Source organism: Oncorhynchus masou, chromosome 1 (assembly GCF_036934945.1).
Source record: "Oncorhynchus masou masou isolate Uvic2021 chromosome 1, UVic_Omas_1.1, whole genome shotgun sequence".
Classification (NCBI taxonomy): domain Eukaryota; kingdom Metazoa; phylum Chordata; class Actinopteri; order Salmoniformes; family Salmonidae; genus Oncorhynchus; species Oncorhynchus masou.
The window spans coordinates 53,845,580-53,861,740 of NC_088212.1; the positions used below are offsets into that span (position 1 = coordinate 53,845,580).

General features: G+C 43.1%; 1 protein-coding gene and 1 non-coding gene across 2 annotated transcripts in view; both read left to right on the forward strand.

Annotated features, from left to right (window-relative positions):
* Positions 1–16,161, forward strand: part of LOC135546395 (cytoskeleton-associated protein 5-like) — a 96,038-nt gene that overhangs the window by 35,452 nt on the left and 44,425 nt on the right. The window contains exons 24-28 of the mRNA XM_064974781.1: positions 212–406; positions 9,545–9,677; positions 10,011–10,099; positions 10,960–11,079; positions 12,919–13,068. Coding sequence (XP_064830853.1) covers positions 212–406; positions 9,545–9,677; positions 10,011–10,099; positions 10,960–11,079; positions 12,919–13,068 — 687 coding nt within the window. The remainder of the gene's footprint in view (positions 1–211; positions 407–9,544; positions 9,678–10,010; positions 10,100–10,959; positions 11,080–12,918; positions 13,069–16,161) is intronic.
* LOC135551756 (small nucleolar RNA SNORD67) lies at positions 13,162–13,252 on the forward strand. Its single transcript, XR_010457368.1, has one exon. It is a non-coding gene; the product is annotated as a small nucleolar RNA SNORD67 (small nucleolar RNA).

The following is a 16,161-nucleotide window of genomic DNA, read 5'->3' on the forward strand; positions in this document are numbered from 1 at the left end:
TGTTATGGATAGGGTTTGTGATTTGAAGATTTTAGTACACATCATCACATCATAAGAGCTGTTACATTTGTTGCCCTGTATTTCTTAGGTCATTTCAAAGGGAATGGTCAGAGGCGCCCTCTAAAACAGTCTGTTAAAAAAATTGGACTAACTCTTTAATTTTAAAGCTTGAGTGACACCTGATTCAATCTCCCGCTCCTTCCTTCCTCAGGTGCTTGGCTGGCTGGCAGTGCATCTGCCCACCATGCGCTCAGTGCCCTCCGATCTCATGCTGTGTGTGCCCCCTCTGTTCGGCTGCCTGGAGGACCGCAACGTTGACGTAAGGAAGCGAGCCCAGGATGTCCTGCCTGTCTTCATGATGCACCTGGGCTTCGACAAGATGAACAAGGCCACAGGCAAACTGAAGGTAGGGGACTAAGGAGAGCAACTGTGCACGTCTTGTTTTTATTCTACTGTATGTACAGTGCATTTGGAAAGTATTCAGACCCCTTCACTTACTTTAAATTGAATAAATTGCTTTTTACACACACTACCCCATAATGAGAAAGCGAAAACAAGTTTTTAGATATTATTGCTAATAAAATAAATACCTTATCGAAATGGAGATCAGGTGCATCCTGTTTCCATTGATCATCAATGTTTTTACATCTTGATTGGAGTCCACCTGTGGTGAATTCAATTGATTGGACATGATTTGGAAAGGCACACCTTTCTATATAGTGTCCCACAGTTGACAGTGCATGTCAGAGCAAAAACCAAGCCATTAGGTTGAAGGAATTGTCTGTAGAGCTTCGAGACTGGATATTGTCATGGCACAGATCTGGGGGAGGGTAGCAAAAATGTCTGCAACATTGAATGTCCTCAAGAATACAGTGGCCTCCATTCTTAAATGGAAGACATTTGGAACAACCAAGACTCTTCATAGAGCTGGCTGCCTGACCAAACTGAGCAATCAGGGGGAGAAGGGCCTTGTCAGGGAGGTGACCAAGAACCCGATGGTCACTGACAGCTCCAGAGTTCCTCTGTGGAGATAGGAAACATTCCAGAATGACAAACGTCTCTGCAGCACTCCACCAACCAGGCCTTTATGATAGTGGCCAGACGGCAGCCACTCCTCAGTAAAAGGCACATGAGAGCCCGCTTGGCGTTTTCCAAAAGTCACCTAAAGACTCAGACCAACTCGGACTTGTACCTGCTCGAACAACTCTGGAGAGACCTGAAAATAGCTGTGCAGTGACGCTACACGTCCAACCTGACACAGCTTGAGAGGCTCTGTAGAGAAGAATGGGAGAAACTCACCAAATGCTACAAGTTTTTCCTCACCTGTGTCATACCCAAGAAGACTCGAGGCTGTCATCGCTGCCGAAGGTGCTTCAAACAATGTGATATTTCGGGTATCAGTAAAATAACCTGTTTTTGCTTTGTCATTATGGGTTATTGTGTGGAGATTGAGAGGGGGGAAATCATTTAAGCAATTTTAGAATAAGGCTGTAATGTATGGGAAACATATTGCTTTCTGATAGCACTCTACGTGGATGTGCAATACTGACCATGGATTTTGGACAAATTCTTTGGGCTCCGACATATATTAAGTACATTCAGTTCTTCTCTCCATTGGTGTGATCTGCGTTATCACTTCCTGGTTAAGGAGATTGTCAGTACAGGGATACAAAGTATGGGATGTCATTTCCTGTCATGGTTTAGGTCCACTCAACCCCTTAGAAGGCAGTGTAAATGTATTTATTGGCAGGTATTGTGAGTGATCACCTTCAACTCAACCTATGGTGAATCATTTTCTATCCTATTGGGAGGGTTCTCTTCCAGGATGAAAATGCCCCCATCTACATGGCACGAGTGCTCACTGACTGGTTTGATGAGCACACAAATGATGTATACAATATGCCATGGCAGTCTCACCAGATCTTAACACAATTGTACATTCTGCAGCGGCACCTGAAACTGCGTAGGGCTGGGCAATATGCACACCATTAAGACGGCGCTGGAGAAATAGGCTGACGTTTTAAGTGTTCCTATCCAATAGTTTTTTTTCTTTGTTTTTTTGCATTTAACTTTATCAAACTTATTTTGTACATAATGTTGCTGCTTCCGACCGAAAATAACATCTCGACATCAGAAGTGCGATCACTCAGCACGATCTGGCAGAATCCTCTTTTTCCTTTAACGAGCCCGATGTGAATGACATAGTTCTTTCCCGGGAACAGGCCCAGATCCCTGTCATTTGTGCGAAGAGAAGGTGGAGAACAAGGGGCCGCAGGGGATCAAATAAATCCCTACTGCCTTCCATTGCACGTTTGCTAGCGGTATCTTTGGAAAATAAATTTGATGACCCCCATGGAAGATTAAACTACCAACTGGTCATTTAAAACTGTAATATCTATGCTTCACTGAGTCATGGTTGAACGACGACACTATCAACATGCAGCTGGATGGTTATATGATGCGCCGGCATGATAGAACAGCGGCATCTGGTAAGACTAAGGGCAGCGGAGTAGTTATTTTTCTATATAACAGCTGGTGCACAATATCTAAAAGTCTCTCGTTATTGCTCAGCTGGGGTAGTATCATCAGCTGTAAACCACATGATCTACCTAGTTTTCATCTGTACTTTTCATTGCTGTCTACTAGAGGTCGACCAATTTTAATTATGGCCAATTTCAAGTTTACATAACAATCGGAAATCTGTATTTTTGGGCACCGATTTTTGCGGTTTTTGATTTATTTAACTAGGCAAGTCAGTTAACACATTTTTATTTTCAATGACGGCCTAGGAATGGTAGGTTAACTGCCTTGTTCAGGGGCAGAAAGACATATTTTCACCTTCTCAGCTTGGTGGATCCAATCTTGCAACCTTAGAGTTAACAAGTTCAACGCAATAACGACCTGCCTCTCTCTCGTTGCACTCCACAAGGACACTGCCTGTTACGCAAATGCACTTAGCCAAGGTAAGTTGCTAGCTAGCATTAAACTTATCTTGTAAAAAAGACAATCAATCATAATCACTAGTTAACTACACTAGGTTGATATCACTAGATATTATCTAGCGTGTCCTGTGTTGCATATAATCTGACTGAGCATACAAGTATCTAAGTATCTGACTGAGCGGTGATGGGCAGAAGCAGGCGCGTAAACATTCATTCAAACAGCACTTTCGGGCGTTTTGCCAGCAGCTCTTCGTTGTGCGTCAAGCATTGTGCTGTTTCTGACTTAGAGCCTATCAACTCCCGAGATGAGGCTGGTGTTACCGAAGTGTGATGGCTGGCTCGTTAGCTGGCGCGAATAGCATTTCAAACATCACTCTCTGAGCCTTCTAGTAGTTGTTCCCCTTGCTCTGCATGGGTAACGCTGCTGTTGTCGTTGTGTTGCTGGTTCGAGTTCCAAGGAGGAGCGAGGAGAGGGACGGAAGCTTTACTGTTACACTGGCAATACTAAAGTGTCTATAAGACCATCCAATAGTCAAAGGTATATGAAATAGAAATGGTATAGAAAGAAATAGTCTTAATTCCTATAACTACAACTTAAAACTTCTTACCTGGGAATATTGAAGACTCATGTTTAAAAGGAACCACCAGCTTTCGTATGTTCTCATGTTCTGAGCAAGGAACTTAAACGTTAGCTTTCTTTACATAGCACATATTGCACTTTTACTTTCTTCTCCAACACTTGTTTCTGCATTATTTAAACCAAATTTATTTCATTATTAATTTGAGGCTAAATTGATTTTATTGATGTATTATATTAAGTTAAAATTAGTGTTCATTCAGTATTGTTCTAATTGTCATTATTACAAATAAATAAAAATCGGCCGATTTAATCGGTATCGGTGTTGAAAAATCCTAATCGGTTGCCCACTGTCTATTATACCAACATAGACTGAAGCAGGCACTAAGACCGCACTCAATGAGCTGTATTCCACCATAAGCAAACAGTAACACTCACCCAGAGCCGGTGCTCCTAGTGGCCGGCGACTTAAATGCAGGAACTCAAATCTGGTTTAACTAATTCCTATCAGCATGTTAAATGTGCAACCAGAGGGCAAAAGAAGTCTAGACCACCTTTACTCCACACACAGAGAAGCATACAACGCTCTCCCTTGCCCTCCATTGGGTTAATCTGACAATTTTATGCTTCCGATTCTTGCTTACAAGCAAAAATTAAAGCAGGAAGCACCGGTGACTCGATCAATAAAAAAAAGTGGTCAGGTGAAGCAGATGCTAAGCTATAGAACTGTTTCGCTAGCACAGACTGGAATATGTTCCGGGATTCTTCCTATGCCGTTGAGGAGTACACCACATCAGTCATTGGCTTCATCAATAAGTGCATCGATGACGTCATCCCCACAGTGACCCCGTATGTACATACCCCAACCAGAAGCCATGGATTACAGGCAAAATCTGCACTGAGCTAAAGGGTAGAGCTGCCGCTTTCAAGGAGCGGGACTCTAACCCCGACGCTTATAAGAAATCCCGCTATGTCCTACGACCCATCAAACCGGTAACGCGTCAATACAGGACTTACATGCTGACCATACCGGACACGTCGCGTGCGCAAGCATTTCAAAATAAATTTAGAAATCCATGTTATTCAATTATTGCATCCACACTGCTCGTGCGTGCCAACGAGCGTCTGCAATGCCAAGGGCTAAAATAGAAATTTCTATTTCTGATGCAGATCGCACTGAAAGTCCTGCCTCTCCCATCTCCTCATTGGTTTATAGAAGCAGGTACCCACGTGCCATCTCTTCTTTGGTTATACCCACGTGGATGACTGAGACTGTTTTGCCGGTCGTCGTCGTATTACTATTAAAGTTTAGATGCCGATCACCATATAAGTTCAAAGATGAAAAAGCCTGGAAGGATGAGAGATGACGAGAAACAATTCGGATGTCCGATTTATGTGTGGATTAATTGTCGGATTAGAGGACCTTGTGCATTTCAGGTTAAAATAACAAGTCATTGTTTATATCCCAGGAAAAATTACCTAGCAACAGCAAGCTGGCTAAATAGGACAAATTTATCTAGCATGTGCAAGCTAACTAGCTAAATTGCCATACGTGTTACATTCTTTTCGACCTGTCCCCAAATTAATATCATTGGTTCAGAGTTTGTTTTGATATTTTAACCTGCGTTTTGTGATCGTGTTTGGTGTAGGGGGACAAAATAATTTTATGCACGATAGCTCACAATGGCGCACGAGCGCAGATGGTTTGCGTTCCGTGTAAGATGGAATCGTACTACACCGGCTCTGACGCTCGTCGGATGTGGCAGGGCTTGCAAACCATTACAGACTACAAAGGGAAGCACAGCCGAGAGCTGCCTAGTGACACAAGCCTACCAGACGAGCTAAAGTAATTCTATGCTCGCTTCGAGGGAAATAACACTGAAATGTGCATGAGGGCACCAGCTGTTCCAGGACGACTGTGATCACGCTCTCCACAGCCGACTTAAGACCTTCGAACAGGTCAATATTCACAAGGCTGCAGGGCCAGACGGATTACCAGAACGTGTACTGTGCGCATGGGCTGACCAAATGGCAAGTATCTTCACTGACATTTTTAACCTCTCCCTATCCGAGTCTGTAATGCCAACATAGTTCCTGTGCCCAAGAACACGAAGGTAACATGCCTAAATTTATTTTTTATATATATATATTTTTTTCTCACCTTTATTTAACCAGGTAAGCGAGTTGAGAACAAGTTCTCATTTACAACTGCGACCTGGCCCAGATAAAGAAAAGCAGTTCGACACACGCAACACATTGTTACACATGGAATAAACAGTCAATAATATGGTAGAAAAAGTATATATACAGTGTGTGCAAATGAGGTAAGATAAGGGAGGTAAGGCAGTAAATGGGCCATTGTGGTGAAGTAATTTCAATTTACCAATTAAACACTGGCGTGATAGATGTGCAGAAGATGAATGTGCAAGTAGAGATACTGGAGTGCAAAGGAGCAAGATAAATTAATATAGTATGGGGATGAGGTAGTTGGATGGGCAATGTGCAGTGATCTGTGAGCTGGTGCTTAAAGCTAGTAAGGGATGTCTCCAGCTTCAGTGATAAAAAAAATATATATATATATAAAAAATAAATTGCAGTTCGTTCTAGTCATTGGCAGCAGAAAAGTGGAAGGAAAGGCGGAATTGGCTTTGGAGGTGACCAGTGAATATACCTGCTGGAGCGCATGCTACTTGTGGGTGCTGCTATTGTGTGGTGACCAGTGAGCTATGGTGACCAGTGAGCTGAGGCGGGGCTTTACCTAGCATATACTTGTAGATGACCTGGAGCCAGTGGGTTTGGATACGAGTATGAAGCGAGGGCCAGCCAATGAGAGCATACAGGTCACAGTAGTGGTTAATTTTGGGGGCTTTGTTGACTTAATGGATGGCACTGTGATAGACTGCATCCAATTTGTTGAGTAGCGTGTTGGAGGCTATTTTGTAAATGACATCGCCGGAGTCGAGGATTGGTAGGACGGTCAGTTTTATGAGTGTATGTTTGGCAGCATAATGCTTTGTGACACGTAGCACTCACGTCTAGCCATGAAGTTCTTTGAAAGGCTGTTCATGGATCACAGCACTTATCCCAGAAACCCTAGACCCACTCCAATTTGCATACCGCCCAAACAAATCCACAGATAATGCAATCTCTATTTCACTCCACTTTCCCAGCTGTACAAAAGGAACACCTGTGTGAGTGTTATTCATTGACTGCAGTTCAGCGTTCTACGTCATAGTGCCCTCAAAGCTCATCACTAAGCTAAGTACCCTGGGACTAAACACCTCCCTCTGCTACTGGATCCTGGACTTCCTGACGGGCCGCCCCCCCAGGTGTTAATTAAGGATAGGTAACCCATCCGCAATGCTCATCCTTAACACGGGCCCCTCAGGTGCGTGCTCAGTCCCATTCTGTACTCCCTGTTCACCCGGGACTGCATGGCCAGTCACGACTCCAACACCACCATGTTTGCCGATGACACAACAGTGGTAGGCCTGATCAACGAGGAGACAGCTTATTGGGAAGAGGTCAGACCTGGCCGTGTGGTGCCAGGACAACCTCTCCCTCAGTGTGATCAAGACAAAGGAGATGATTGTGGACTACAGGAAAAAGAGAACCGAGCACACCCCCATTCTCCTCAACAAGGCTGTAGAAGATCAGTTTGAGAGCTTCAAGTTCTTTGGTGTCCACATTACCAACAAACTAACATGGTCCATGCACACCCAGATAGTCGTGAAGAAGGCAACCTATTCCCCCTCAGGAGGAATGTGGCATGGATCCTCAAAAGGTTGTACAGCAAAACCATCAAAAGCATCCTGACTGTTTGCATCACTGCTCGTCCTCCGAATGCAGTGCATTACAGAGGGTAGTGCGTACGGGGCCCAGTACATCACTGGGGCCAAGCTTCCTGCCATCCAGGACCTCTGTACCAGGTGGTGTCAGAGGAAGGCCCTACAAATTGCCAAATGCTGCAGCCACCCTAGTTATAGACTGGTCTCTCTGCTACCGCATGGCAAGTGGTACCAGAGCGCCACGTCTAGGTCCAAGCGGCTTCTAAACAGCTTCTATGCGCACGCCAAAAGACTCCTGTACATCTAATCAAATGACTACCCAGACTATTTGCGTTGCCTCCCCCCTCTTTTACGCTACTTGTACTTATTACCTCGACTAACCGGTGCCCTCGCACATGGACTCTTTACCGGTACCCCCCTGTCTTGCTATTTTAAATTTACTGCTGCTCTTTAATTACTTGTTACTTGTTTATTTCTTATTCATATTTTTAAATGTTTCACTGCATTTTTGGTTAGGGGCTCATAAGTAAGCATTTCACTATGCTCTACACGTGTTGTGTTTGGCACGTGACAAATTTTGATATTTTGAATTAATGTTTTTACGTGATATTCCAAATGCTTGTATCGCAAGGATAATTTATGAGCGTTTGTCTCCTCCTTCTCACGTTATATTTTCTACATTGTAGAATAATAGTGAAGACATCAACTATGAAATGACACATGGAATCATGTAGTAACCAAATAAAAGTATAATTTGTATTTGAGGTTCTTCAAAGTAGCCACCCTTAACAACTGCTTTGCACACTCTTGACCTTCTATCAAACAGATTCATGACATTGTCACCTGGAATGCATTTCAATTAACAGGTGTGCCTTAAAGTTAATTTGTGGCATCTCTTTCCTTAGTGCGTTTATGCTAATCAGTTAGGTAGGGGTGGTATACAGAAGATGGCCATATTTGGTACAAGACCAAGTCCATATTATGGCAAGAGCAGCTCAAATAAGCAAAGTGAAAGGAAGGTCAATTAATCTGTAAAATATTAAGTACTTTTTAAGTTTCTTCAAGTGCAATTGCAAAAACCAAGCGCAATGATACTGCCTCTCATGAGGACTGCCACAGGAAAGGAAGACCCAGAGTTACCTGTGCTGCAGTGGATAAGTTCATTAGTTACCAGCCTCAAATTGCATCCCAAATAAGTGTTTCACAGGGCTCAAGTAAAACAGCTCTCATCATCAACTGTTCAGAGGAGACTGTGAATCAGGCCTTCATGGTCCAATTGCTCCAAACAAATTTCTACTAAAGGACACCAGTACGAAGAGGAGACTTGCTTGGGCCAAGAAACACGAGCAATGGACATTAGACCGGTGAACAGCTGTCCTTTTGGTCTGAGTCCAAATGTGAGATTTTTGGTTCCAACTGCCGTGTCTTTGAGACTTAGTTAAGTGAATGGATGATCTCCGCACGTGTGGTTCCCACTGAAGCATGGCGGTGTGATGGTGTCAGTGCTTTGCTGGTGACATTGTTTGATTTATTTAGAATTCAAGACACACTTAACCAGCATGGCTTCCACACCATTCTGTAGCGATTCGCCATCCCGTCTGTCACTATCATTTGTTTTGGACAATGACCCAACACACCTCCAGGTTGCTATTTTACCAAGGCGTGATGAAGTGCTGTATCAGATGACCTGGCCTCTACGATCACCTGACCTCAACACAATTGAGATGGTTTGGGATGAGTTGAGTGAAGGAAAAGCAGCCAACAAGTGCTCAGCATATGTGGGAACTCAATGCAAAAGGTGGCTACTTTGAAGAATCTCAAATAAAATATATTTAGGAAACTTTTTTTTCTTTGGTTACTACATGATTCAATGTGTTAGTAGTTTTGTCTTCACTATTCTATAATGTCAAAAATATATAAAGAAACCTATGAATGATACTGTATATTCTGAATCACATAAGTTGATTTAAAATCTAAATGATTTTTAGGCCATATCGCTCAGTCTTAAAACAGCGTTTTCCACCACCATCAACAAAAAACAAATTATGGAATTTCTCATGGAGATCTAAGCCAAGGCGCATTGAAGCTGTTCTCGTGGCTTGTGGTGGCACAACCTATGAAGACAGTGTTGGCGTTTCCTTTATTTTGGCAGTTACCTGTATCATTAAATCCACTCCCAATATGCTTGCAATTAACACTGTCTTGAAGTTAATTGATTTAATACATTTCTTGTCTAGCCTGCCTCTAAGGACCAAGTGGTTGTTATGCTGGACAAGGCCAGGGATGTGATGCCTGCTAAATCAGCTGGTCCTGCTAAAGCTGCCCCCACCAAGCCTGTATCCAGCGTCCACCCAGCCAAAGCCCTTGCAGGTGGGTTCACATACAGCACTAAGGAATTATATAATCCAGGGAAGGAGGAGGACGGAATGAGTTCGTGGTGAATTACGTGACTGTTACATTTCTTTATCCTGCCTTAGTGTTTAAATTTGAAGAACTAATGTGGCCCTCGATCCTTGATGTTGGCCATCCCTGCGCAATAAGTAGAAATTGATTAGCTTTCTTTCCTTCAATCCAGACCTCAAATACAGCTAACGCTAAAAGCAAAACAACTCCACTTCTACTGACCCATAGCACAAAAAAAATTGTTAGATGCCTATCAGCCTCTTCTTTAAATCCATGTTTCTCTCCCTCGCATCCCCTTAGCTTTGAGCAAAACCCAGGCTCCCATTGAAGAATATGCAGTGGCCGACCCAAAGAAAGCCAAGCCAGGTGCACTACCGGCCAAAGGAAAGGTGAGTGAGTCAAAGCTGTTCTCGTGTTCTCCATTTTAGGAGCGTCACCATTATCCATATTTGTTTTTCATGTACTGTACCTCATGTCTGAGTTTGATCATGGTGCTAGAACATGCCAAAGTTAAACTTTAATTCTTCCTTGGATGATGGCCACCTAGGCAGTGTGCTTGTTTTATATTGATCATAGAAGTATTAATCAACAATTTATTTTTGAAGAATCAGTCACTTAAGACTGTGGTCATCCAGAATGGAGGGTTTTCTTTATTAGGGCATGCTGTAGCAAATCTAGCGTTTGTTGTACTACAAGTCCAGGTACTCTCCGTTTTTTTTTTTGTCGGTAATGTTCCATTTCATGCTAAATGAACATGACCCTGGTTTTGTGTGGCTAGTGGAGGTCTCAGGAGTTGAACTCAACCCTAAACAGCAGCAGGAGCTCCAACGGGAGAATTAACACCAGTCTGGACAAGGAACTTAGTGTCAAGCTAAAGGCTCAGCCTGGGGGAGTAACTGTAAACAGCAGGTACCTCAGGCCTCTGCCTGAAAGGAAATGCACTTGAAAGGGTACTGCTACTGTTGATGACATGCATGTTTCTTTTCGAATGGGGACATGGTTTTCTTTTTATGGCACACACACTGCCATTAACGGAATCGTGCACAAATCTCCACCACGATCATCTCTCTTTCTCTAGGCACACAGTGTTAGAGGTAGACTCACAACTGTGCTTATTTGGTGCGTTCTTGACTATTAGTCATCTGTTCTTATGCCCCCCCCCCCCCCAATTCCTTTAAGGGTCAGTTTCCAGGCCCCCATCGCTCTGCTTTGATGCTCCTTTGACCCTATATCCCCCACCTCTCTCCAGGCTGCTGCTGGGAAGAAGCCCTTGGGTAAGGGTAAAGAAGAGGAGGACAAGTCTGGTCCCATCTTCTCCATGGTACCCAACGGCAAGGATCTACGTGTCAAAGACGAGAAGAGCTTGAAGGTGTGTATGTCATAGGGCTGTCCCCGACCTCAAAGATGTTGGTCGACCGAGAGTCTCCTGTTCTTTCAATCAATCGATTTGGTCAATATAAAAAAAAAAATCAGACACACCCTGTGTTTTTAATAATAAACTATATGTACTGAGCTTGTTTTGAAATAACTAAGACACAAATGACTCGAGTGAGCCAAAGTGAGATACAAGAATTTGTTCTGTTCAAGCTTAGCCTTTTGTTAACAACACTGTCATCTCAGATTTTCAAAATATGCTTTTCAACCATAGCTACACAAGCATTTGTGTAAGAGTATTGATAGCTAGCATAGCATTAAGCCTAGCATTCAGCAGTCAACATTTTCACAAAACAAGAAAAGCATTCAAATAAAATCATTTACCTTTGAAGAACTTTGGATGTTTTCAATGAGGAGACTCTCAGTTAGATAGCAAATGTTCAGTTTTTCCAAAAAGATTATTTGTGTAGACGAAATGGCTCCATTTTGTTCATCACGTTTGGCTAAGAAAAAGACCGGAAAATGCAGTCACTTACAACGCCAAACATTTTTCCAAATTAGCTCCATAATATCGACAAACATGGCAAACGTTGTTTAGAATCAATCCTCAAGGTGTTTTTCACATATCTATTCGATAATCTATCAGTGGTGGCAGTTGGCTTCTCATCGGAAGCAAATGGAAAAATACTGCAGCTGGAGATTAAGCAATAATTGCGACGGAGGACACCAAGCGACCACCTGGTAGATGTAGTCTCTTATGGTCAGTCTTCCAATGATATGCCTAAAAATACGTCACAATGCTGCAGACACCTTGGGTAAAACGTAAGCTGACTCCGAGCTCCTTCACAACCATATAAGGAGTCATTGGCATGAGGCGGTTTCAAAAAATGCGGCACTTCCTGATTGGATTTTTATCTGTTTTTTTTCTGTAACATCAGTTCTGTGGCACTCACAGGCAATATCTTTGCCGTTTTGGAAATGTCAGAGTTTTCTTTCCAAAGCTGTCATTTATATGTATAGTCGAGCATCTTTCCGTGACACAATATCTTGTTTAAAACGGGATCGTATTTCATCCAAAAAATAAAACAGCGCCCCCTATATCCAAGAAGTTAAACAGCACGATCATTTCACAGGTGCACCTTGTGCTGGGGGCAATAAAAAGCCACTCTAAAATGTGCAGTTGTCACACAACATAATGCCACAGATATTTTAAGGGAATGTGCAATTGGCATGCTGACTGCAGGTATATCCAGTGGATTGAATGTCAATTTCTCTACATTTCGCCGCCGCCTCCGTTGTAGAAAATTTGGTAGTGCGTCCAACCTGCCTAACAACCGCAGGCCACTTGTATGGCGTTGTGTGGGTGGGCGGTTTGCTGATGTCACCATTGTGAACTGAGTGCCCTGCGGTAGGGTTTTGTTATGGGCAGGAATAAACTGTGGTCAACTAACATCTAGGGCAATTTGAATGCGGAGATACCGTGACAGGATCCAGAGCTACAGTGTGATGGCCTTATACAATTCTGAAAACACATTTCAAAAATAATATACTTATTAGATTTGCACCTTGGTTCTTACATAATATAACCATATACAATTTCATTAGCACATGTCTTGGTGTGCCATCCCTGTCTTCTGCAATTATTCAGGTGGCTGAGACAGGCGCAACTCAGAATGGTGTCGTGTGCCTGAAATAAATATTTCCAATGCCCGTCAATTAAATTGGGTCAGTCCTAGTGTGTGCACATCTATGGGCAAAAGTGCTTGGTGTTGAATATTCAGAAGTGTAGTTCACATTTGCCATCTGAGTGAAATCTACCCCATGTGTGTTGTAGACGCTAAAGTGGAACTTTGGTTCTCCTCGCGATGAGTATGTGGAGCAGCTTAAAGTTCAGATGGCTCCCTGTGTGGCCAAGTGGCTTCAGGAGGAACTCTTCCACCATGACTTCCAGCACCACATCAAGGCCATCAACTCCATGATAGAGGTGAGACCATATGCATACATAGACTTCTAGTACCAACTCTGAGCTTTCACCGCCATAACAGGTGAGCTACATACTGACCCAGATATAGTAGAATTTGTGAGTGATGAGTTGCACCCTTAGTCAGGTGGCTGGTAGCAGGGGCACAGGTGGGACACCAATGTGCACATGGGCTGTCTGGCTCACCCCAACATACACACACCACCACCAAAACACACACAGACGTACTCCAGCATCATGATAAATCAATCAATGAGTGCAATTAGTGGATTTGGCTATTCAGCCACACTTTGCTGACAGGTGTATAAAATTAAGCACACAGCCATACAATCTCCAAACATTGGCAGTAGAATGGCCAATAATGAAGACCTTTCCAACATATCAGTTTGTCAAATTTCTTCTGCAAAGTGGTAGGCCACACAAGCTCACAGAACGGGACCGCCGAGTGATGAAGTGCATAAAATTGCCTGTCCAAACTGCCTCTGGAAGAAACGTCAGCACTAGAACTGTTCCTCGGGAGCTTCATGAAATGGGTTTCCATGGCCAAGCAGCCGCACACAAGCCTAAAATCACCATGCACAATGTCAAGCGTCTGCTGGAGTGGTGTATCGCTCGCCACTATTGTACTCTGGAGCAGTGGAAACACATTCTCTAGAGTGAATCACAATTCACCATCTGGCAGTCTGGACGAATCTGGTTTTGGCAGATGCCAGGAGAACGCTACCTGTCCGAATGCATAGTGGCAACTGTAAAGTTTGGTGGTGGAATAATGGTCTGGGGCTGTTTTTGTGGTTCGATCACCTTTGGGATGCGAACCACCTTTGGATGTGTCTGGCCTCACTAATGCTCTTGTGGCTGAATGGAAGCAAGTCCACGCAGCAATGTTTCAACATATAGTGGAAGACCTTCCCAGAAGAGTGGAGGCTGTTATAGCAGCAAAGCGGGGACCAACTCCATATTAATGCCTATGATTTTGGAATGGCATGTTCAACCAGCAGGTGTCCACATATGTTTGGTCATGTGTATTTCGAAATGCCAGCAATATAATTTTCAATATAACGTTTAAAAACAAATGTAGTGTAACGCCACTGCTTTTAAGTATGACGAATGTATAACTAAGACATCGAAGGTGTCAAATTATATGCCGCTCCAGCTTTGCTTTTGTTTTGCTAGGTAAGGGGCTAGATGTTAAGATCATGCTTATTGGTTACAGCTGAGTATCATCTGCATTTTAATGGATGAGAGCTTCCTACTGCCTGAGCTATGTTGATGTCAATTGAGAAGAGTGTGGTGCCTAGGATCAAGTCTTGGGGTACTTTTTTTGGGGGGGTCAAGATTAAGTTTAGAAGGTGTGGGAGATGAGGAAATGTTGGATGGGCAAGGGGGCATGGCTGAGTCAAATGGGAATCCTGACTTAAAGAAGGGGTGATTTAAAGAGCTCAGCCATGTGCTTCTTGTCAGTAACAACCACAACATATAAGGGACATGGGCAGCTGTGAGGAGGATAGTGTATTCTCCATGTCCTTAAAGTAACTCACTCTGGCCTTCCGGATAGCCTGAGTGCACTTTTTTTTCTCATTTGCCTGAACAAGCCAGTCAGTTTGAGGCTCGGCACATGCATACTTTCGCCAAATGCAATTCTTGAGGTGGAGTTACTCTGCAAGATCATGGTCGAACCAGGCGCTGAACCCGTTTTTAATTCAAATTTTCTTTAATGGGGCATGTTAAAAATATCACTGAAGACTTCAAAGAAAGGTCCAAGATTTTTCAACAGAGGGGGTCAAGCTGATTCTATACCAATTTAGAGGCCAGGTCATGAAGGAAGGCTTGGTCATTACATTTTTTTTAGCAAGCTTTTGACCAATCAGGACAGGTAATTTCACTGAGCAGCCATTACGAACACAGGCTGTAAAACAGCGATCACGCAGCTCATTATAGAAAACACGACTGATACGCATCAGGGTTATTTGTAGGGATAACATCAAGGAGAGTAGCCTTTTCTGGGTGTTTGGAGTCATACCTTGTGAGATTGGTAATAATCTGAGAGATTTATGACTTGGTCAGGTGGTTTAAGCATGTCCCAGTTTTGGTCACCAAGCAGGACAAATTCTGACTTAGTGTAAGGGGTCAGGAGAGAGTTTAGGGCAATGACCAACACATCTGGATTGGAGCTGTGAACCCACATGAAGTGGGATGTTCGCTAAAAAAGACTGGTACCCAGACTAGACATTGAATCTCCTCCTGGATCAAGATCCCTGTTTGTCTTCTAAATAGCGCCCCTTGTGTCCACTTCCGGTAATACCATATTCCCAGGTATTTTACAGAAATGGTATGAAAATCTGGATACTGCCCAACCCTAATGCACAGTAAAAATGTGATATTACATTTATGGTATTAGGTAGATTATGCAACAGTCATGTTGACACCTTACTCTGCTTGTCTATTGACACCTTACTCTGCTTGTCAGAGTAAAGTCTATCTAAATTAGAATATGCAGATTAAAACACCTTGTTTTCTGAGCACTCTATCGTATTATTAGGACATATACCTTAAACGGCATTCCAGCTGTGTGTTTGATCTGCACATATGCTGGCAACAGACGAGTGAGCCTCCCTCTTTAGCACAAGTGAAGTTAGTTCGGAACAACTGAATGTATGTGTCTTAAAGATTGTGAAAACTACTTCTATGTCCAAACTCCGAATCAGACATTGGGGTAGAACGTTTATTTTGATTTGGTTATTTTCTGCATTCATCAGTGTGCCATCAGGTAGCCTGATTTCAGGGTGTCCATGTAAGTACGATGATTAGGGTAATCTTTCTTCTTGAAAAGCATGTAAACTTTTTAATCAAATGATTCTTAATCTAACTATCCACAATCACATTTTGTGCTTGTAACCATACTCGATGTGTATGAGGTGAGATGGACATCTCTGGCAATAAAAGCAGAATCCCATAGCTAGCCCGTTTCAATTTTTTTATTTTTTATTTCGTCGTATCCAATTGGTAGTTAGTCTTGTCTCATCGCTGCTACCCCCGTACGATTTCGGGAGAGGTGACGGTCGAGAGCAGTGCGTCCTATGAAACCCAACCAAGCCA